This window comes from Aethalodelphis obliquidens, unplaced genomic scaffold (genome assembly GCF_003676395.1).
Source record: "Aethalodelphis obliquidens isolate GAN/ISIS:26980383/991018 unplaced genomic scaffold, ASM367639v1 scaffold7, whole genome shotgun sequence".
Taxonomy (NCBI): domain Eukaryota; kingdom Metazoa; phylum Chordata; class Mammalia; order Artiodactyla; family Delphinidae; genus Aethalodelphis; species Aethalodelphis obliquidens.
Window position 1 is genome coordinate 43719588 of NW_020837951.1, and position 25052 is coordinate 43744639.

Below are 25052 nucleotides of genomic sequence, written 5' to 3' on the forward strand. Positions count from 1 at the left end.
ATATATATGAATCTAAAAAAAAAATGGTTCTGAAGAACCTAAGGGCAGGACAGGAATAAAGACGCAGATGTAGAGAATGCACTTGAGGACACGGGGTGGGGGGAAGGGTAAGCTGAGATGAAGTGAGAGAGAGGCATGGACATATATACACTACCAAACATAAAATAGATAGCTAGTGGGAAGCAGCCGTGTAGCACAGGGAGATCAGCTCGGTGCTTTGTGACCACCTAGAGGGGTGGGATAGGGAGGGTGGGAGGGAGACGCAAGAGGGAGGGGATATGGGGATATATGTATTCGTATAGCTGATTCACTGTGTTATACTGCAGCAATTAACACAACATTGTAAAGCAAATATACTCCAATAAAGATGTTAAAAAAATTATTTTTAGTATGCAATAGATATTGATTACATACACATAAATAAAGACTGTAAGATACAGTCTTTAGTCTCAAGGAGTTTAAGCCTTGTTTGGAAGGTAATACATACAAAAACATCTGTAGTACAAGAACAGAAGTTGTCTAAGCTATCTAGAACTATATTCTCTCTATATATATTCTAGAATCTTGTTCTACATATACCTATATGGTAAACCAGTGGTAATAGACAATTGAAATAAGAGAGAACAGATAGATAATAAGAAGAAAGTAGATGAGCCTACCTAGGAATGTGTGTGTATTTATGCATGCACATGTGTAGAACACCAAGGGCAGCTAATGTTTAATGTGTACCAGGTCTATTTCTAGTATATATAGAATACATATATGCATATACAGAATAGATGTATGTATAGAATGGAATACACATTATAGAATATACAGAACAGAATAACAGCTGCCACCCCAATTTATTTATTTTCTAAATTTAGATCTGGATGTATTAAATGTTCTCAAAGGATAGCATCCCTGTGGCCCCTGAGATATGAAATCTGAGGAAAAGGCTTTGGGTCACTTAAAACAGGAATTTGTGGCAGATTCCTTGTATCAGTGCTAAATAATGTCAGATGTTTCTACCCAACTCAGTCCCTGTTATTTACCATTCACTGTGCCACATTTCTTGTTTGCCGAGTACATACTGTTCAAATTTCCAGTGAAAGACCATTTGCGATTCAAGGCAAAAAGGTTTCTTTGGTGAATTTAAATTCTGAATTTCCTGAGCTAATGCTGATAATTTAACATATAAAACACTACTAAAATAGCTTTCCTTAGCTAATAGTTACAGACTCAAGGCAGGAAAACTTTCAGTAAAACAGAGTTTATGATTCTGAATACTAGGTTTTTATGAATGTCAGTTATTTCAACTGTATTTTATAAACCATTTAATATGAAATATCATTTGCTAGCAACATAATTTTTTCTTTCTACACGTCTGGGGTACTGGTAATATATACCAGCATTGAGATACAAAGCACCTTACAAATATGACTTGATGTTTTTCTAGGTTGCTCACTCAACACTATTAGTTATGTTTCACTACTTTCTTTTTCTTTTCTTTTTTTTTTTTTTTTTTTGTTACTTGGGCCTCTCACTGTTTTGGCCCCTCCCGTTGTGGAGCACAGGCTCCAGACGTGCAGGCTCAGTGGCCATGGCTCACAGGCCCAGCCGCTCCGCGGCATGTGGGATCTTCCCGGACCAGGGCATGAACTCGTGTCCCCTGCATCGGCAGGCGGACTCTCAACCACTGCGCCACCAGGGAAGACCCAACTACTTTCTTCATTTAAGAAACCTGCTCCCAGGTTCCTCAGACAACTAAAAATGGAATTACCATATGATCCAGCAATCCCACTCCTGGGCATATATGCAGAGAAAACTCTAATTCAAAAAGATACATGCACCCCTATGTCCACAGCAGCACTATTCACAATAGCCAAGACATGGAAACAACCTAAATGTCCATCTACAGAGGAATGGATCAAGAAGATGTGGTATATACATATATACAGTGGAATACTACTCAGCCATAAAAATGAACACAATAATGTCATTTGCAGCAACATGGATACAACTAGAGACTATCATACTAAGTGAAGTAAGTCAGAATGAGAAAGACAAATAGTATATGATATCACTTATGTGTGGAATGTAAAATATGACATAAATGAACTTATCTATGAAACAGAAACAGATTCATGGACATAGAGAACAGACTAGTGGTTGCCAAGGGGGAGGGGGTTGGGGGAGGGGTGGAGTGGGAGGTTGAGGTTAGCAGATGTAAGGTGTTATATATGGAATGGATAAACAACAAGGTTTTACTGTATAGCAGAGAACTATATTCAGTATCCTATGATAAACCATAATGGAAAATACTTAAAAAAGAATGTGTATATATGTATAACTGAATCACTTTGTTGTACAGCAGAAATTAACACAACATTGCAAATCAACTATACTTCAAAAAAAAAAAAATAAAGAAACCTGCTCCCAGGACACTTACTTTACTTAAACTTTTTCAGTTACAGTATATAAAAAGATGTCATTTTAAGTAGCAATGGACCAAATGATAATTAGTTTACTTGTAATCACTGATTACATATTCCCTACTCACTCAACTGAAAAACCAGAAAATTCCCCCCAAATCCACAAAAGCCAAACAACAGAAATATTATAAACCTCTGAACCAATACATAAGTGATGAGGGCACCCCGAAACAGAAACAGTTTTCTTGCCTCTCTTTTAAGATGCCAGTGTTTTCTCTTATTCTGAAATTGCTCCTGATTTTTAGAAGGGAAAATATTTAGAGCTTCTCGCTCCCAGGTAACATTTTTAGGAGCAGGAGGAAATTGTTTAGTAATTAGAAAGACAAAGTTATGATCAGACTGTCAGAGGCGGCTATAGAGCTTAAAGAGGCTCTAGACTCAGGACAACAAGGAAAGGAGGTAGGTTTTTAGAACTGAGAATCCTTCCAGTCTTGGGAGTGGTACACTTTTACCCAAGGATCTGGGGGTGTGTTAGTTACAGTGGAGTTTCTTACAACACATGTTCTTACATACCCCACAGGATAAGGATGGCCTGGGAGTCCTATTAGTTATCACAGCAGAGTTAATGACCAAACTTTTGTTGCGTTCAGATAAGAGATCTGAACACTTTAAGCTTCTCTGTTTCTCTGTTTTGTTTTTGTTTTCTCTTCCGTTAGTTTCCTAAGAAGATTTTTTGGAACACTCCAACCTTAGGGGAGCAAGAAGACTCACAATGCAGAGGGGTCAACAGTTGGAGTAGCACCCACAGTAGGACCCACAGTCCTACTGATCCAGGCAAACGTGCCGATGCCAGCAAGCACGTGAGGATGGAAAGGAAGCAGGCTGTGAAGAAGCTGGGAGGCGGCAGTTTTCCCTGAGTATATACTACTGTAACCTAGTGACGTTAGGAGAAACGATGCATTTCTCCTTGTCCGGCAGGGAGAGCTGGGCTATGCAGCTGGATAGGGACTGGCAGTCCCCGCCTGCAGCTTTTCAGCTGAGTGCTCAGCCTCATCCAGTGACTCATCTGACCTGAGCAGGGGGTGGATATCTGAAGTGCTGGACAGAGTCCTGGGTCAGAATTCTGCCCAGCTCTGGCTTTCTCTCTTCCCTCCTTATAAGGGAGTACAGTGGTCCACCTCCCCACCCCAATCCTTGTCTTCTCTTTCTGCAGTTTCATTTATGCATGGTCAACCACGGTCCAAAAACATTACATGGAAAATTCCAGAAACAAACAATTCGTAAGTTTAAATTGTACAGCATTCTGAGTAGTGCGATGAAATCTCACACTGTCCAGCCCTGTCCCACCTGAGATCGCCAACCATGGCGTGATGATCCAGATTACCCAAAGATGACCCTCCTTCTGACATATCATCAGAAGGTCAGTAGTAGCCTAACACTACGTCACAATGCCTACGCCATTCACCTCACTTCATTTCAACACGGAGGCATTTGATCATCTCACATCATCACAAGAAGAGTGAGTATGGTTCTATAAGATGTTTTGAGAGAGACCACATTCACATAACTTTTAATACAGTATATTGTTATAATTATTCTATTTTTAGTTACTGTTCTTCATTTCTTACTGTGCCTAATTTATAAATTCAACTTTGTTATAGGTATGTACTTATAGGAAAAATCCTAGTGCATATAGGGCTTGGTACTATCTGTGGTTAAAGGCATCCACCGGGGGTCTTGGAACGTGGATAACAGCGAACTACTATCAGGCTCTTCAACTTGTGACAGCAAAGGCTGAATCTCAAAATACCAAGGTTTAAGTGTCGCTAAGAAGTACTAGTGGTGGAGGTTGGGTGACTGGGTGAGGTACACTTACCAAGGGTTAAACTTAGCTTTGTTGAGAACAACTGCAACCTTGGTACACTGTTACTTGAGCTCTTTGCTATTTAGATAACTTTTTCTCCCGTGGGAGGCCCATTGCTTATTGATGCTAGTTTAATTTAACATCCGTGCCTGACCCACTCTTGAGGTACCCAGGCCTATTTCCCCCAACTTTCAGCTTCACTTACAGGCAAAGATTGGCCTGTAGAACAAACCGATAGAGATGCAAGGACAGGTTTATTCTTTCTCACCTGATCTGGTTGTTTACTATATACTTTGGCTGCATGATTGGACTAGACTGTTTAAAATCTTAAAATACAGTGGATTTTCTAAACTCTATCCTAGGACCTTCCTTCCACCCATTGCAGTTTTGGCAAAAATCAATCTTAAAAAAATGCTCAAAATGCAAAGGGAAAGAAAACAGGCAGCTTTCCAGTGTGTTCCCCAGCCCCAAAGCAACCTTATCCAACTGAGTGTGTTGTTTGAGGCATAAAATTAAGGATTTTTCATTTGAGCTTAAATAGTGGTTAAAAGAATTATTGTTGAAAATATTAGTGTTATAGTAGTATTTCAAGGAACTGAGTAGCATGTGCTGTACAGCCACAGTTACGGTACTTGGTTGCCAAATTTGAGATTATATCCTTTTTTTGGCAACGGGGAGGTGCAGGAAGAATTCCTGATTTTTTTTTTTTTTTTTTTTTAGTAGTTTGTGGACAGGAGACTATTCCAGAGAAACAACCCAGAATTTCAGAATGAAGACGATATATTTTTCAAAATCCAACTTACAGTCACCAAATTAAAAACACAGATACTTAATCTGCTGTCAGAACAGTCCAGTGAAAAGTTATAAAGTGAGAATAGAATAAGTGCCAACTCCTTGCTAAACTTTTAACACTTTAAAAGATAAAATGTGTTGAAATGATTTAATATTTAACCCTGCCAAAACAAAAGAAATCCAAACATTGATGGGAGCTTGAATCTCTCTCAATGTCAATGCTTAGGGGCAGGAGGCCACCAAAAGATATGGTACCTGCTATGGTCTGAATACTTGTGTCCCCTTAAAATTCGTATGTTGAAACTTAACACCCAATGTGAGAGTATTAGGAGGTAGGGCCTTTGGGAGGTGATTAGGTCACAAGGCTGGAGACCTCTTTAATGGGATCAGTGCCCTTAGAAGAGACATTTATCCAGAGATCTCCCTTGCCCCTTTCTTCTACCATGTAAAGCCAACTAGGAAGTGGGTCCTTGCCAGACACTAAGTCTGCTGGCACCTTGATCTTGGACTTTCCAGCTTCGAGAGCTGTGAGAAATAAGTGTTTGTTGTTTGTAAGCTACTCAGTTTATGGTATTTTGTTATAGCAGCTTGAATGGACTCAGATACCACCATATCCAGAGCCTGTGTTCTTCTGCCTGACTCAGTCCAAGGAATTACACATGACTTAGCAATTTACTGAATCCATATTACATTGAGGCCCAACTGCCTTGACAGAGGCTGTCTGCCTTATAGAGAGTCAGCTGTAAATGTTGGGATGCCAATATGAACCGGGAATGAAACAGTACTGTTCTTATTAATACCCGAGTCTCATCATGATTCTTGTATTCTTTCCCTGTCACCTGCTATGGCTCTACATCAGGTTTATATGAAAGAATCTTTCCATTCCTCCCTAGGGCAGGGATGCAAGGCTATTTTTGGAAAAACACTTATGTAATTACTTCAATTCCTTCTTGTTATGATCCTCCTGTAGGGATGGCCTCAGAGTTCAGGCCCACAATCCCTTTTATAAAATCCTTGGACCAGATATGTTCGGAATTCAAAATTTTTTCAGATATGGTGTCCATAGCATAGGGTACACAAAACTTCCAGTGGGGTCCAAGCTAGCACCTCATAATCAAAGATATTAATGCTTCTACAGTGAAATGTGTGAATTTTCACAATACATAAAGACTGAAAATAGCTTCAAATCAGTTCTGGGCAAGCTTTGCCATCAAATGAGTTTTGGTGTCAAATGTGCAAAAAACAACTTTCAGTTTTCAGGCCATTTTGGCTTTTGAAATTGAGGGTAAGGGAGTGTAGATCTCTATTAGGTTTTCAAACAGTTAAGACAAACTAATCTATTGGTGCTTGGAGAAAGAAGAGAGGAGACCTACCACCATATAAATCTAACCTAAGAACCTAAAATAACCTGAGGGGGCCTTTCAAAGGGATCTTTTAAACACCAAATTTGACTACATTAAGAAGGATTTCAGTTAAGGGGGTTGTCTTTCTTCCTGGGCTCCTGTCATATGACCTTGCCGTGTTTTGCTCCCCAGAGTGAGTCTGTGACGGTTCTACTGTCATGGAATCTGAGCTGCATTGCTGTCCTTCAGGGAAAGGAACCAGAAGTGGGCAGACCTAAGCTTTCTGAGACTCACAGAACATTCCCCGACTAGAATAAAAACCTCAACAAGGCAAGAGTGTTACAGCCAACTGGCATGCCTGCACTATGACTCCACAATAAAGTAATTACACAGTTTGATTTCTTAAGAAGATAAAGACCAAAAAAGTTGCCTTTTCCCTTAATAGAGGGGAAGCTTTTCTTAAGGCCTAATCTTTGCAGTTTTAAAGGTGGAATTGGGAAGATTATATTCTGCCTGCTTGTGCTCGAGATCGTATACTAGCGAAGGGGCAAACTGTCCTTGAGCTGAGGGGCTGTCGCCAGTGGAGACATATGGAGATAAAGGCTTACTTGGCTTCCAGGGCCAGTGCAATGATGCCTGCAGCCATGGGGGCTGAGGCCGATGTCCCAGTGTGGTTGTCCGTGCAACGCTGCCTCAGATCCGTAGTGATCTAGAAGACAGAAGTGGAAAATTTAGGGCTCTGGGGTCAATGTGAGTCACATGCAAGTAAAAAGAAATTTACTCATAAAACTGGAATGGAGGGGTGTTGAAATAGTTGTTTTAAATTCCTTGTTCCTGCACTCCTGCGACTGTATCACTTCCAGAGAATTGCCTGTGTAAATCAACTCTGAAAAGGGGAGGGTTTGGAAATTGGATTCCACTTGTGTTACAACCAGGGTGAGGACTGAGGTGAGCCTTTGGCCCGAAACATACGGGTTGTGCAAGTGTATCCTTAAATTTTACACCCTAGGCACCTCACTTGCCTCTCTCTGGTCCCAGCTTTAGTTAAAACGAAAGTTCTTTCATTACTCCAACATTTTAAATAATCAAACATGTTGATCCAACAACCAGACACTGAGTTAAGCACCTAGCATAAGGAATAAAAGCACAGGGTCTTGTTCCTGCCCTCCTAGAACTATTACATTGGAAAAGCTGCAGGTTTCAAGCAAAAGATTTATTCTGTCCTAGAAGGAACTTTGCTTACAGACTCATTTTTAGAATGCACAGAAATGTGACTTGGATGAACCAAGACTTCCTGATAGATTTAACACAAATACTAAAAACAAGGTTGAAGCCAGTGTACTTGATGTGAAATGAACAGATCTAAGTGCATGCTTGTATATTATAGGAGATTAGCCATTTTCTATTTTTTAAAGATCAAAATGTGAGAACTAGATCATTTTTTCCTCTTGGTTTGAATCTAGTTCACTTCAGCTGTGGCTGAATAACATGCCCATCAGCAAGGGCAGTGTTTCTCAACCTTTGTTCCATGATCATTTCATGAAAGAAGAAAAATTAAATGCAGAATCTTCATAACAAGAGAAATAAAGCACTACGGTATATAATTTTACAAACCACTGTAATATCTAAGATCCTCCCTCCCTGATAAGAATCCTTTTTTGCCCCCTTGGGACTAATAGCCCTCCTGCTGGGAAGCTACAAGGCTTGTGAGATGAACTTAGGAGTCTCACTGTAGTTATTGGAAGACATTGGTAAAGCGTTCTCAGTCATCAAGACAAGTATATTGCCCATATTTTACAGATAAGAAAACTGAGGTGAAAGGTCATCAGAAAGGTATAGGGGGATAGAGGTGGCGAAAACAAAGCCTTGCTTTTCTAAGGTGCATCCTTCAAGAGAATGCAGATTAGCTGATTTGGAAAGAAATTTGCTCATCACCGAAAGAAAGCACTGCATAACTCTTTAGAAATGAGTCCTCCCCTAAAAGTTTCCTCAGGGCCACATGAGGATGTCTGAAGGGACTCTTTAATTATCTGTCATGAATCGAGACTGACATCCTGGTGATTTAGTTTAACACGAGGCCATCAGTGCTCACTATCTATTCTTTATGCCTTTTGACACCACTGATATTACCAGATTAGCCATACCAGAGAGGCACTGATACAAAAGAAATGGGAGAAAGAGTAAAAATATAGAGAACCATGTAGATAGGTGGTGGGAGAGAGGAGACAAGCCTTGCACTCTTTTCTGGAATAACTGAGAGCTGGGCAAGAGCCCGACCGCGTGTTTGGCAAGCAGGGCAAGTTGTTTCTAGATTCACAGACGTGATTAGCTAGCCATCCTCTGAGCCTCCACAGCGGATGTTCGCAAGATGTCTGGGTAAAGAGAGCCCTACCCACTTCTACAGTAAGAAACTTCTGAGATTTTTCAATTGTTGACGTTAACAAGGTATTTCTTTTTGGAGGGAGTGAGGCAAAAAAACCCACATAACACAGATTTACCCTTTTAACAACTTTTTAAGTGTACAGTACAGTATTGCTAATTATATGCACTTTGCTGTGCAATCCTAGAGCTCTACGACATTTTCACCTTGCCTGACTGAAACTCTACCCATTAAACAACTCCCCATGGCCCCTCCCCAGCCCCTGGCAATCACCATTCTACTGTTTGCTTCTGTGACTGTCACTGCTCTAGGTACCTCATGTAAGTGGAATTATGCAGCATTTGTCTTTTTTGTGATTGGCTTATTTCACTTAGAATAACGTCCTCAAGGCTCATCCGTGTTGTAGCATGTGGCAGGATTTCCTTCTTTTTAGGCTGCATAATATTCCATTGTATTATATAGTATATTTTCTTTATTCATTCATCTGTCAATTGGTATTTGGGTTGCTTCCACCTCTTGGCTATTGTGAATAACGCTGCAATAAACATAGGTGTGTAAATAGCTCTTCCAGATCCTGTTTTCAATTCTTTTTTTTTTTTAAAGACCAACTCCTTTAGACCCACAGCTGGCCTTTTCGTAATTCTTTCTTTCTTTTCTCTTTTCTTTTTTTTCCTTCCTCCCTTCCTTCCTTCCTTCTTTATGGCAGCGTTGGGTCTTCGTTGCTGCATGCGGGCTTTCTCTAGTTGCGGTGAGCGGGGGCTACTCTTCATTGTGGTGCGCGGGTTTCTCATTGCGGTGGCTTCTCTTGTTGTGAAGCACGGGCTCTAGGAACGTGGGCTTCAGTAGTTGTGGCTCCCGGGCTCTAGAGCGCAGGCTCAGCAGTCATGGTGCACTGGGCTTAGCCGCTCCGTGGCATGCGAGATCCTCCTGGACCAGGGCTCAAACTCGTGTCCCCTGCATTGGCAGGCAGACTCTTAACCGCTGCACCACCAGGGAAGTCCTCAGACCCTGTTTTCAATTCTTTTGGATATGTACTCAGAAGTGGGATTGATGGATTGTTAAAAAGTGATTTCTATTTCATTTGAAATGATGGGTGAATTTGCAGCCTTATTTTCCAAAGGCCTGGTCCCTAAGTCAATGTATAAATACCCCAGCAGCAGCCTGTTTCCAGGTCTCCAGATATACTGTTGTGGAGAGGTGGCCTTGCCTGCATTTTTCTCATTTTACCTCACCCTCACGGTCACATTCCTTTGCCAAGTTTTTTTTCTTTTTTCAATGACTTGTGCCTGAATTCAAGATTTTTCATGACGTTTTCTCAGTTGGCTCATTTTGCTTATTCTTCAGCTGCACCAGACGCTTTCAATGTACAGAAACAAATCCAGAATAGAGACGCCAAGTGTGTGCAGCATTTGCGAGTGTAATAAATAGTTACCTCCAGCCTCACCTCCAGTGAACAATAAAAATGTTACGATGTTGGATTGGCCATAGGAACATGCTCCATCCAAATAGGGTCCGCAGGTATATACACAAATGATATATACTTAAGTAAACAGCCATTTAGTACTTTTATATATAAACACCAATTTACTGTTAAATGCTATTAATATAGGCAAGTTTGTAGAATTCCACATCATTATCATTGTGCTTTTATTTTTTTTTTCCAATCACTTGAACTAAATGAAACTTGAGTAGTGAGTAGGGGTAGAAAGGGAGTGGAACAGGAAGGTGATGGAGAGGAGGGAGGTTAAAAGGAATGGAGAGAAAAGAAACAAAAACATCCTCACTCCCTTCTCATCCTGCTTTAAGTGGAAACTCCAGCTGGGTCATTTCAAGAGGAAGTTACTGTCAGTGGTCCGAGATATTGAGGTGTAAATTACCGGAAAGATCTAAGGCAGGTTTTCATCATTAAGAGAACGCACAGCATCAGGAAATTTTTATGTCCATCTTTAGAAAGAAAAGGCAAAGACCACCAAGGAGCATGCAATTTTAAAGAAAAATGATGCTCCCCAAACTGGAACCACATGGGGTAACCCCATTAATCACAACACATGCATACAAGAACTGACAGTGTAATTTAAAGGAAAAGTTGCATTCAACGGTTGGCCCACATCATGGGGCTGGGAATTCAGAGAGTTGATATGTGAAAACAGAACAATAAAGCGCATTAAGTTTCAATTCCATTTTAGAATGTCTCAGAATTTGGTTTTGGTCCCGCTGGCGCATCTTGCATGCTCTAAATTCCCCAAATTCACTACCCAAATCAGAAACAGAATTTTTCTCCACAGAACTTCTCAGAGTGCTCAAGAAAATATCATTTCTGCCCATCAGAGTGAAGGAAACAGGAGATGACACCAGGCCTCACACCAGATCAAAGCTGTCTTGATCAGCAAATTAGATTTTCAGCCTCTCCCGGGATGGGTAGCAGATGGGCTTTTGGACTCCACAAAGTTTGGGATGTCATCTTGATTTGGTGAGATGGGGTGGGTATTCAGGTCGAGTAAGGCTTCTGCTGTTGAAGAACCATCCCTTTTTCTCATCCTAAGCTCTTATTTCCGAGTATTTCACATTTCGATTACTTGGGCTGATTGGATCTTTTATTCTAGCCTGTTGATGTAATTCTCCAGGGAATCTCAGTTCAGATTGAGGCTGGCTATAAGTGACAAATCTTTACACAGTTAGGAGTTTCTATCTCCCTGATATCTTGTGATCTGTTTTATTTTGAAGGTGCCATATTGTCTCATATCTGTTAAAAGAGCAAATGAACAGATATTTTTAAAACATGAAATGATTCTGTCTGTCAGGTTGAATTTGTTTCTGGTGTCGATTTGGATTTGGATTAGAAAGGTGCCCCCCCCAAAAAACCTGTTTCAGACACAGCTCTGGAGGAGGATAAGGGCAGAAACTACATCTTTAATGTGTTAACGAATAAAATAGGAGCAGCTGATTTATTAAGCACAGCAAAATATAAAGGAACCAAAGACTAACGCCCTCTGTGTTCACCAAAGTCACAAAGACTGGTGTAAAATTCGATTATGACTGACAAAAGACCACACAAAATTCTACTCCCATGTTGCAATGAGAATCTGTAACTGTAAAGTGCAAATGTAAGGTCTTGCTTATCAATGTGAGGTTAATATCACGAAAGAAGGATCCCATCTTATATCATTTTTTGAATCTCTATAATGTTCAGCTCAGTGCTGGGTACAGAGCAGAGGTACAGTATTTATTTGTTAAGTTGAATTACTAGTGTCAAGCTCCTTTCTACTCATTTTGTTCTATGTTTTAAACTCTCCCACTTATTAGGAAAGACTTCAAGGTTACTTCTTTATCGAGTCTCCAAATAAGACTTACATAAACTTATAAGCAGCCTACAAAAATTATGTGTGTATGTGTATATACACAATCCAGGGGCTAAAGTATAGCCATTTCTCTTCCTACTACTATTGCTAACACTAGCTGCACTGCTTCTAAAACCACCACCACCAGCAACTTGCAAAGAGCAAGGCAATGAGCGATAGGTGTGTATGTTGTATATAAAATATATTTGTTTATATAAAATTATATTGGATCCACAAGAACTCTGCAAGGAAGATATATCAATACTATTTATTAACTAAGGAAATGGAGGCTCAGAGAGATTCATGAGCCCAATGACATGCAGCCACTAAAGAGCTGGTAAGTGGTGAAGTATTAAATCCTGAAATGGCAGCAAAAGAAAAAGCTGAGCTACAGAGTGTAGTCACCCATGAGAGCAAAGGTGGCAGTTCCAGACCATCACCAGCAATTATGGCGAAACTGGCCTTGGGATCCAGCCCCCGTCAACCAGTGGGTATCGCCATTCTCCTTTGGGCCACAGTCAAAAATCAGAATTTTTTAGGCATAAACTTTCCTTCCTTCTTTTTAACATTCTCAAGAGAATATGGATCAGACGTCTATACAAACTAAACACATCTGGATTTGCTAGTCTTTCACTCATGAAAAATCATGACATTTCCCAAATCAAAAGGAGAAACAGAGAGATGATAGCAATGACTGCATCTGAATAACAAATTCGTTAGTGCAGAGGGTACTTTCTGCAAAAGGAAATGTGTAGCTGCTTAGGAATATTAAAAGCAATAAGATAATTCCTCCGATGGAACTGGTCTTTCAGGCCAACCCTGAGATACCCCAGGCAGCAAGTTTGTTTTGAACACAAATAAATAAAATGACATCAGAAGAGGGCTGAGCAGAGCATATATTTAAACCCGGGCTCACAAGACCCAGGAGGCATACGATGGCCCCCATATTCCAATCACTGAGACAAATTACTAGAGGAAAAAAAGACAAAGGCTGAACAAGTCCCCAAAGAAATATAATTTAATGATGGGAGTGACTGGGGAGGGAGGGGAGCTTTATCTCTATCAAAGAACTTGGGAGAAATTCAGGAGGTAGTGAAGGGTTACATAAAGACAGGATCTTTAAGGCTCCTTGACACTAAGGAGAGTTGGATGTACAGCTTTCTACAGCGGGATTCCTGTAGGCAATTTCCCATGTGAAATATATTGTCACGTACCCTCTGCCTTTCTCCAACCTACCAGTAGAGGAAGATTCTCTGAGAGTACCTACCTGCCTCCTGTGACTGTTTAAATGCCTTGTGAGGCTTCTATCTTTCTCAATGTCAGTTACTCCTGAACATTTATCAAGCTCAGGCTCTGGGAAAGAACAAAGTCTTCAACCTCAAGTTGTTTCCATTCTAGCATGGAAAACAGTCAATAAAAAAATGTATAACATCATGTTAAGCAGCTCTAAGGATGCCAGAAAGAAAACTGAACAGGATAAAAGAGTAGAGTTTGGGGGGAGGGGAGTGCCATTCTTTCAGGGGAAGGTGAGGAAGAACAGCCTCCCTGATAGGAAATTGGAGAAGAGGCATAAATGAAGTGGTTTCTGGGAAAAGAGTGTTCCTGCCAGATGACGCGAGTCGCACAGGAGGGCCCTGGTTTGAAATCACACAAAAGGCAAAAGGTAACTTTGGGGAGTTCAACGCCAGGCCACGGGAATTAGCCACTTAGACTGGCAAAGGGCTTAGGTGTTTTGCCAGAAGACCGACCGATCGTCTGAGGGGGTTAGGAAGAGGTCTAACGGCATGAAATTCAAAATTAGTGAGCCATAAAAATAAAAATGTGCTGTTCAATACAATCACCAATAGTCCCATGTGGATATTTAAATTTAAATCAGTTAAAATTTAATCGGAATTAAAATTAAAGTTCTTCCACTGCACTGGCCATATTTAACATGATCGACAGCCACGTGTGTCTAGTGACTACCATTTTGGCAGCACAGATGGAGAACCTCTCCATCCTAGCAGAAAGTTCTACTGGACAACGCTGATCTAAAGGACTACAAAGCAAATTGCTCATTGTATTTGGAGTGTATAAAATTTGAATACACTGTCGTCAAGAATATAAATGAAAGTAAAGGTAATAAATTTAAAAATTAAAATTACTTTCCATATTCAAAAAGAACGAGAGGGCAAAGTAGTGAAAAACAGTGGATGCCTATATAGTCCACATACTTTTCTTTTTTTTTAAAATCACTGTGAAGAGAACCCCAAACAGGCAAGAAAAGCACCGTTCTTTTATACAGCCCCATGCTGGAGGTCCCTGGAAAGGATCTGGGGCATGACAGCACACTGGTTACAAGGTGGGCTGGGGGTTCAACACAACTTTGGTTGGAATCCAGACTCTACCACTTACTACATGTGTTTCTTTTAACCTTTCAGACTTTAGTTTTCTCATCTGTAGAGTGGGGACAATACTTGATCTTCCTGCATAATGTTTTGGGGATACAAAGAGAGGATGCATTCAATGTGCATAGCACACTACCAGGCACACATTAGAAGGGCAAAAAATGTTATATTTATGACATGATAATATAACTGTAAATGTACTACATGTCTGGCATGGAATAAAATGCATACGGTGTTGTTAATAAAAAACATTATTTCATAATAACCAGTCACTTCAACTGATTTCTATTTACCTTATAGGGGAGCTTCTTATCATAGTAATCTTGACATTTTCGTTGCTTCACTTGCTAGAATAAGGTTCAAGGCCATCACTGATCTGAATCTATTAAAGCATGCGTGGAATACCAAGGTCCACAACTGTACGATAGTGATGGTAGGAAACCAAGGGATGGAGACTTGGCTACGTTCTGAAACTCAGGGCAAGGTTTTCCTACTTGCACACCATGAAAAGGACAAGAAAAAATTATTTAACCAAAGTGCTTTCCCAGAAGCAGTGAGATCTTTCCTCTCTCCTGGATCCTCAGCGTCTGCCTCAGTTCAACTCACAAAGGTGCTCTATGAATGAAGAATGACAACTGTACTCTTCTGAAGAAGCTGCAAATGACAAAAGGAAATGGATGGACTGGGGAGGGGAGCCCCAGAACAAAGGGAGACACTGCTGTTCCTGTAACACTCAATCACGGATGCCACTAACAGGATGCGGGCATCTCTGAGGGACCACAGACATCTGGTTCAAAGCGTGGTGAAGAAAAGGTCCCAAGCGCAGAGCAGGATTATTTGTCATTCTGACATCTAGAAGGAAAAGGGGCAGCTGGACCATAAAAGCCTGATGTTGCCGCCAACCCTCCTCACGTTCAAACTGTTAACATGTTTACCATCAAAGTGCCATTCTTTACGGGGTGGGTGGAACGGATCGTGGTTCTACAGATTGGAAAAACGAAGGTGCGACAAGCACCTCTGTTAACAACAGCTGGAAAAACGACCAGCCTAAGCTCCCACGATACAGAAAGCTACCCTGACTTAGGGAACAAGGGTACCAGCCACTTACTAGGTGGCTCGTTGCCACAGGCGTTGTGTAAGTACCTTAGGCTCAGTATATTGCTGTCTTCATGAAAATTTATGAGGCTGGTTCTGGCTTTACCTCCATTTTACGTAGGAGGAAACCAAGACTTGGTAGAGGTTACTTAGCCACTGAGTGGTCTGTCCGTAGCTAGAGATTATAATTGGGAACAGTTACCACATTCCTCTCCAACTGAGGGTAATCTGGAGGTTCAGGTAAAATAAGAGAAGCTGAGAACTGGCTAGAGAAAAATTCGTACAATTGCTGCTACGAAAATGGGAGAGGTTAAACAAAAGGCAGAGCCAGGTAAAAGGTAAACAGGTCACTTTATATATTCAGTGAGTCAGTAAAGGTTCTGATATCAGAAGCAGCAACAAGGGAAAAGTGAAATATGACCTGAATCAAGGATACTGACATTAAATCATGGCGTCCATCTTTCCTCTCAAGCCCTATCCCTCACCACAGAATGATCGATTTGTCCATCTGTGGAAGAATCCTAAATGACCACCCAGTCAATGGGGGTCATAGCAGCTACCACACCATCACAGTAAGTAGTGATGAAAAGTCCAGGAAGGTCAAGTGTAAGGAGTAAATCTCAGGGTAGCAATTTTGAGGTCCCTCTATCTGCACTGTACTTTTCCATCTGGGACCCGGCAACACTTCCTTCTTCCTTGATATTTTGCCCATTGGATTATAATCTTCTCTTAAGGAAGGCACTTATGGAACTTAAAAACACCTCTCTCACAACAACTGCCCCACAGGAAATAATAGCACTAGATGGGCATATTTACTTTGAAGCAATGGTGAGTTTTCATTAACATGCCTTCAGACTCTAGAAGTTTGGGAAGACAATTCTTATTCCAGAGAGTTTTCATCAGGATTTTCATGATGCAGAACTGACGGATGCCACTCAGTATTAGTGGGCCTTGACCAGGAGCTCTGAGAGATGAGCAAATTTGAAAGCCAAAGGAACATTCCTAGATTAAAACATTTCCATAATGATGGTAAAGTATCATAGAGCATCACTTTCCCATGAAGAAAGCCATGGAGCTTCAAAACTTGTCATCTCTGTATTTTCTCCTTTTATATTTCACTTTGTATTGTGGAATATGTTTACTGATGTATGATGGAGGTACTTCCAGGGTTACTCATGTGCATATTTTTAACCCAATTATTATGAAGGGATTAGAGAAAGATGGGGACAGATGGGATATGCATAGGGGTAGGCAGTTTTTATTTAAATCAATCTGAAAAATGTAACTTAAGAGGATAGTAAAAGGTAGCCGAGAAATCAAACGTGAAAATCCTATAGTAATCAGGAATCAAGAGGAAACAAATAGATATGGATGAAGAATTGCAGGAAGGAGGTAGTATCTTATCACCTCTATTTCCACCGCCGTATAAAGCCAGAGGGAGCATTGCAGAGTGAACCAAACCTGCGTGAATCACAGGATCTGGAAGCAGGGTGTTGGCTAAATGCTAAAAAGCGTCATGTATAGCAGCTTAGCTCCACTTTAGAAAGACAAACCCCGAGACATTTTATAAAACCACAATCAGGAAAAGAGCAAAGTGCAAAGGTGTCTGAAATTTAGAGTCAGTCGCACAGTGTGGGGCATCCTAAAAGTCAGACCTTTTTTGAGCACCAGTGGGTCAGGTAGTGTGCAAAGCACTTTCTATCTACTTGCTCATAATCACTGAAATAACTCCATGAACTAGGTATTACTAAATGCCCTCATTTTACAGGTGAGGATCTTGAGACAGAAAAATTAAGTAATGTATCCAAAGTTACCCAGCTAGTAAATAGTTCCAGAGTGAACGAAAGCCACGCCAGCTGGTCCTGCAAACCTGAACTCTTAACCATTTTACCATCTGCATAGAGAGCAGAGCATGTTGGTAAGCAGATCACACAGGACTACTGTGCTTCTCGTTCAGGCAAACTCTGTGCTGCAGTGTTAGAGAAGCACCTTTTACATAGGTTGAGGTCGCACTGAATTCGTTGTACCTACTTTGAAACCAAAGTACTCAAGCTGAAGTTCAAAGGCAGTACGGGGACAGAGTGATAGGGAACTGGGCTGAGAATCCCACCCAGTCTTTTCGCTGCCACCAACTCACAAGGTGAATGTAGTCCATTCATTTGTCTTCAATAAAACTGAAGCCTCATCATGTCTAAGGCCACATTCAATGCTGGAATGTAATGACCCAGACAGGCTTTTTCAATGACTTGGTAACGGAATGGTACTATTTACAAATACCTGTGTTGAGTAATCAGCTAATCTTTCTATTTCCATATATTACTTGTGCATATAAATGTATGGTCTCCATTTGCGTTTCAAAGTGAAAGATAAATAAATAAACCAATCATGCCAGACATGCAAACGTCACATACTATTTTCTTATCGTAGGACTCTCCGCTGCTGTAGGTTGTGGCCAGCGTGGACGAACACTCTTCCAGGTACCAAGGCTTCTTTCCGCTTTCGGCTGTGCTGCTGATGGAGATGGTGTAGATGCTGTTGGTGTAGCCATCACAGGAGCAGTGGTCTTTGCTCCTCCCACCATTTCCTGATGCCCAGACAAAAACAGAGCCGAGGCCTCTCCGCCCCTGCACACAAACAGAAAAACTTAGATGATGGAAGACATGGGTCACAGACTCTAGATGAAGACAAGATCAATATCAACATGGCAGAATGAAGCATTTGCAGAAGGGGTACGATGCTGCATTAATAATGTGCTGGATCTAAGCTGCTTTCTGAAGTAAGAGGAGTTGCTTTTAAAAACTAATATAGGACTTCCCTGGTGGCGCAGTGATTAAGAATCCACCTGCCAATGCAGGGGACACAGGTTCAATTGCTGGTCCGCGAAGATCCCACATGCCGCGGAGCAACTAAGCCCCTGTGCCACAAATACTGAGCCTGCTTTCTGGAGCCCACGAGCCACAACTACTAAAGCCCGTGCACCTGCAGCCCGCGCTCCGCAACAAGAGAAGCCACCGTGAAGAGTAGCCCCCGCTCGCCACAACTAGAGAAAGCCTGTGCGTAGCAACGAAGACCCAACGCACCCCAAAAATAAATAAATAGATTTATAAAAAAAAAAGACAAAACTAATCTGGATGCAATGTACAGCATGACGACTATGGTTAATACTACTGTATTGTACGTTTGAAAGTTGCTAAGAGAGATCTTAAACTTTCTCATCACAAGAAAAAAAACTGTAACTATGTATGGTGATGGATGTTAACTAGACTCACAGTGGTGATCATTTCACAAATATATACAAATATTGAACCATTAATGTTGTATACTTGAAACTAATGTCAATTATATCCCAATTAAAAAAAGAAACTAAAATATTACCTTTCACCTGATACAGTCATAGAAGTAACAAGAGCACAAACAGTGAGGATCATAAGGGCTAACATTTTACTAGGTACCTACCGTGGGCCAAGCACAATTCTAAATGTTTTACATGAATCAGACTGAATTCCTCCAACAACTCTGTGAGAATGGTACAATTTTTGTCCCCATCACACAGATAAAGAATTGAGGTAAAGAAGTAATGTTTTTAAGGTCACAAGCCAGTAAGTGGAAAGACAAAATTTGAACCCAGACAGCCAGACCTCAGAGTTGGAATATTATTAGTCACAATCACCATAGTCATATTATATTCCTATAAATCTTCATCCACATGAACTGGCCGCTATTATGTACCCGCATTTGATATATGAGCAATGTGAGGTGCACAGAGGTAATGTATTTATTCTGAGATCACATCACCAATAAAGGGCAGAATTTGGGATGATGCCTTCCTTCCAGAGCTGTGCTTCCTCTATGCATGGCAGGGTTATTAATTATGAGGGATGTTATGGATGCTACCAGAAATAAAAGGATTTCAAGATCAAATATGTTTGGGAAATTCTGAATTAAGCAAAATTAAACAGGTTCCCTTATTGCAGAACTTCTAAGAGTCTTTAGTGAGTGACGGTTCATTGCAAAACTAAGAGGGAGGCACGATCTGAAGTAATTTCCAAACATATTTGACTGTGGATACCTTCTTCAACCAGACCCAAGAAGTTTTTCTTACATGCTTTATGCCCAAACTTGGCATAAACTCAAAGACTTTCCTAAGGTCATAAAATAATTAAGGAGAAGAAGCAACGTAGAACACAGATGTATTGAAGCATATGGACTATTTTTCTCTGTAAGATGAGATCTTCAGAAGAAAAGAGAAACATAAGCCAAAGTGAAGAGCATCTCTCAGAACAGTTACAGCTGAATCCTTCAGAAAGTCTACCATTTTAAAACTACAAGGCATGCTGGAGGACACGTAGGTCAAGTCTATCACTTTGTAATTAGGAAGTGCGAACCAAAGTCCCAAAGCTAGTGATGACTAAACCTCTTTCTTCTTTCCAGGCCCCAGCTCTTCTGGTGTCAGGTGGAGGAAAAAGTATTTGGAGTGTTGTCCTGGAATTTCTGGAAAAAAGAGCCAAGGAAAGAGAGATGACAAAGAATCTGGAGTATCTTTGATAAACTCTCCCTGACCTTGAATCCTCAGGGAACAGAATATTTATGACAGGATTTGACCTGACCTGAGCATGGATTTCTTTTTGCCCTTCAATGTGGAAAAATGCAATATGATTACACAGGAATGGGAAAAATTCATGGAGAGGGGGAGGAACTTCTGGATGTTATTGCCACTAGACAGCTGGACCTGGTTTACCATCCTTCAGTTTCCCATCCAAATATTCACGAAACATAGAGAAGGATGCAAAAATCACCAACCCATCATAAACTAAGGATTTTGTCCAATGCTTCCAATTCTCCAGAGGGAATTACTCCTCACTATGGTGTGGGTGGCCAGATTGAGAAACTCTGGCGACTGACTCAGGTCTATACGTCAGAGACAGAACGTCGCAGCCAGGGAAGAATAAGAAGGTTCCATTTCATCACCAAAATGTGCCCTCCCCATCACACACTGAGGGGCTGTGTCATCGGGAAGAAGCACGGTCACAGCAGAGCTTTACCTGACCTGTCAACAGAACACGTGAGATAATGACAAAACCTACCTGGTTTAAACAGAACCATAACAAGATAATAGATTAAAACCCACAAAATGATGAAAAAGCACATATGGCACAATCTCATTCATGTATCTGTGTAAAATTATGACTGAAAAGATCTCTAAAAACGTATTTCATTTTAAAAGAATAATAAGACAATGTTCGGAAGGTACTTTTATGTTGCAATATCATTACAAATGTAGGCTACAAAATGATACAGTATAGTCTCAGTTTAGAAAAAAGTGTATGTGCATGTGTGTGCGATGAAGTTAACGTGTAGTACAGTTTTACGCTTAAAGCTACCATCAAGTGACGATGTAGTAGAACTTATCCTGTTTGGTAAGATTAGGAAAGAATTTTATTTTCTTTTTATACCTTCCTTCCGTGACCATGTATGATTTTTATAAACAGAAACAAACACATTTATTCCTCTATTGAGAGGGAAAACCTAGGGCTAATTCTTAAGAGATAATACTTTATTTATTTTAACATCTTTTTTTTTTTTTTCCTGCGGTACGCGGGCCTCTCACTGTTGTGGCCTCTCCTGTTGCGGGGCACAGGCTCCGGACGTGCAGGCTCAGCGGCCATGGCTCACGGGCCCAGCCGCTCCGCGGCATGTGGGATCCTCCCGGACCGGGGCACGAACCCGTGTCCCCTGCATCGGCAGGCGGACTCTCAACCATGGTGCCACCAGGGAAGCCCAAGAGATAATTTTTGTTTTATAATCAAGGAGCGTTTTATACATAGAAGGTTCACTGTGCACTAAAAACCACAGAGGCTAACATTTACAGAAACTTACTACGTACCAAGGACTGTACAAACATTATTCTGCACAATTCAAGTCTATATCATTATTTTACAGATGAGCAAACTGGGAATTGGAAATGCTCACTAAGGCCAGAGCCAAAGCTTAAATTCCACTGGGCATGGCAAAGGCAAACTCCAAAGGAGGGTATGGGGTCAGTAACTGCCTAAAGGGAGCCAGGGAGAGAGGAGTCACTGAAACGGGAGACAGAGGGGCTAATAGGAGTTGAAATCTGGTCAGGGGACTCGCCAACCCGTGTCGGCCCTGCAGGGAAGAAGCCAGGGGAATGTGTGCTGAGCAAGACCCCAGTCTCTTCCTCCCTCTCTCCCATTTTTTGCCAATGTATCCCAAGGCTGAACCCCAGCAGAAGCCAGAGGACCTGGATCCCATAGAGATCAGTACCCTAGAGCATGAGGCTTGTGGAGAGAAGGGGAGACAGGGAGCTGGAGGACTGAATGGAAGATGTAGCTTCACATTCCCAGGGTGACTGTGTTTGAAGATAGAGCCCTTAAAAAGTAATTAAGGTTAATGAGATCATAAGGGTGGGGCCCTAATCAGACAGGACTGGCGTCCTTTTAAGAAGATGAGACAACAAAAGTGTGTGCACAGAGGAAAGGCCTTGTGACAACACTGTAAGAAGGCAGCTGTGTGCAAGCTGAGGAGAGAGGCATCACCAGAACCTAACTCTGCTCGCACCCTGCTCATGCACTTCCAGACGTCTGGCCTCCAGACAGTGAGAAAATCCACTGTTGTTGTTTAAGCCACCCAGGCTGTGGCATTCTCTGACGGCAGCCTGAGCTGACTAACACAAGGTGAGAGAAGGAGATAAAGGAGGAGCCGCACCCCCGTGGAGGCTACAGCACATGCAGATGTTGCCACCACTCTGTCTACAAGGCAACCTGACCTTTGCGCCTGTGTGTATGACTGATGATTAAAATCCCAGAAACAAACAGACTGAATCTGTGGGCTGAAAATGCCATAAAGACAGCTGCTAAAGATCTCGGGGGCTGATCTGAAACAATTAGCAATTCAAAGGTTTATTTACTACAGATGCACAGGGAATTTTCATTAGTGGGCAATATTCAGAAAACCAAAACATATGTGGTAAAAAGAAATCTGGACATTTCTCTAAAGCTCAGAGTAATTTAAGAATTAAATCTTAATGTGGGATGTAGGGAGAAGGGAAGGTGGGCAGAATATTATAAAGAGAAAAGGATCTTTGAGACACGTATTTTCCCGAAGTGTAGGAAATAACATTATTGTATAGTTCGGTAAAGTACTGTGATTACAACTGGTTATATTAATATAACTTTGTATGAGGAAAGGAAAAGAATCCTCTAATTTAACTGGGTGCCAAGTTAAAAGTTAGTAAATTTACAGCGAAATATACTGTGAAATCCACACAGGACCAATTTTTTTTTTTTTTTTTTTTGCAGTACGTGGGCCTCTCACTGCTGTGGCCTCTCCCGTTGCGGAGCACAGGCTCCGGACGCGCAGGCTCAGCGGCCATGGCCCACGGGCCCAGCCGCTCCACGGTATGCAGGATCCTCCTGGACCAGGGCACGAACCCGCGTCCTCTGCATCGGCAGGCGGACTCTCAACCACTGCGTCACCAGGGAAGCCCCACACAGGACCAATTTGACCAAATTCTAAAGATTCTCTTTCATTGTGTATTTATCTAATTGTGTATGTGTTTCTTCTCAAGTATGCCCTACAAAAGTTAATTTATATACGCCATAAACATTATTATTAAAGGCTAGAAAAAAACTGGATTTTCTTGTGGTTCAGGTCAGAAAAGGATACTTTATGCTGCGTTATCAATTAAATCATACATTGCAAGTCAGGTTTAGAGAGGTATAGACTTTAATGGAACTAAATTTCTTTCTTTAAAACGGTGTGATAATTTTTCAGCCAATACAGCTAGATTGTATTTGGTATTTTAATACTACTTCTTTTCCATATTGCTTAGAAAGTAGAGTTGACCCTTAAACAATGGTGGGGGACAGGGGTGCCAACCCTCCGCACGGTTGAAAATCTATGTATAACTTCGAGTCAGCCCTCTCTATATACCGTTCCTCCATATCTGTGGACTCAACCAACTGCAGACTGTGTAGTACTATAGTACTTACCACTGAAGAAAAAAATCCGCCTCAAAGTGGACCTCTGCAGTTCACACCTGTGTTGTTCAAGGGTCAACTGTATTCTTAAAGGGACATGACTAAGTGACCAGAGGCTTCTTGCAATACAAAAGACGGGACATTGTGCTGGGTGCTTTCACATCTATTACTTAACGTCAAGCAAATTAGACATGCATTTCTACAGATTAAAAAAACTGAGTAACATTAAGTAATGGGCACACTATCATGTAAGGAGAGTAGGGTGGAGACAGGAGAGGGAGACCAATAAGTCTGATCAGAACCTACATATCTGTATGTGTCGACATGAAGAGACACAGTAAAACAACTGTAGGAGGAGGAACTCTCTTTTAAGTGTGATGTCTTCCAAGTACAGCCTGATACCCAGTTTACCAAAGCCCCTCATTGCTCTGCTCCCTGCTTTTTTCTGATCTTCGTATATCAGTGAGAGACGAGCGCAGCCCTCTATGGAAGCTCTTCCATACGTGGTTCACAGATAAAGGGGCTTCAGGTTGGAAGAGGTTGGAGAAAGACAAGGACACCTACAACTATTGGGTAGCTGAGATGTGAAGAGAGAACTGTTCATCTTTTAAAGCTCAAAAACATTCTGACAAAATAAATCCTGTTCCTTAACAGAGCAGGGGTCACTGAAAGAAACAGGTCTGGGTCCAGAATCATGACGTAAACGCAAAACAAGAGCAATGACAAACTTTGGAAAGGTTTTTGTAGCTCACCCAAGATGTTTGTTTCAGAATTTAAAAATACATATTGCTTTTTTTTTTCGGTACGCGGGCCTCTCACTGCTGTGGCCTCTCCTGTTGCGGAGCACAGGCTCCGGACGGCGCAGGCTCAGTGGCCATGGCTCACGGGCCCAGCCGCTCCGCGGCATGTGGGATCTTCCCGCACCGGGGCACGAACCCGTGTCCCCTGCATCGGCAGGCGGACTCTCAACCACTGCGCCACCAGAGAAGTCCCCATATTACTTTTTAAATACTTAATAACTCTTTGAATCATGATCATCAGTAGGACAGATGATTCATATGAAAATGAAGGCTCCTTAAAGGTGACCTGAAAAGTAATCTGAAAAGAAATATAATCCACAATTGAAAACAAATCAGGAGCACACAGCTTCCGATGCCTTGGAGACAACACTGGTGTAACCTGGTGGGAAAAAGTCTTCTTTGGGAAGACACCAAGAGAGCGTAGTCATGAGACAGACGTAATCAGAAGTCTTTGGGAAAGACTAAAGCCCAAGACTTGCTTCCTCAATCAGTGCATTTGGGCAAGATGGAGATTGGGGTAGGGAAATTTAATTGTATGAGACGGAATTGGACCCAGGAAATAAATTGGGTCACTCCCCACCAAAGCCCAAGGGAATCGAATGAGGCAGATATGAGACGTTTTTAAAGGAGTAAAAGAAG

General features: G+C 41.4%; 1 protein-coding gene across 3 annotated transcripts in view; it reads right to left on the bottom strand.

The window, feature by feature from the left end:
* Positions 1–25052, bottom strand: part of PCSK5 (proprotein convertase subtilisin/kexin type 5) — a 447761-nt gene that overhangs the window by 245361 nt on the left and 177348 nt on the right. For all 3 annotated transcript variants that reach the window (XM_027105664.1, XM_027105665.1, XM_027105666.1), the window contains exons 8-9: positions 18025–18237; positions 7022–7122 (exon numbers count right to left, since the gene is read on the bottom strand). In XM_027105664.1, coding sequence (XP_026961465.1) covers positions 7022–7122; positions 18025–18237 — 314 coding nt within the window. The remainder of the gene's footprint in view (positions 1–7021; positions 7123–18024; positions 18238–25052) is intronic.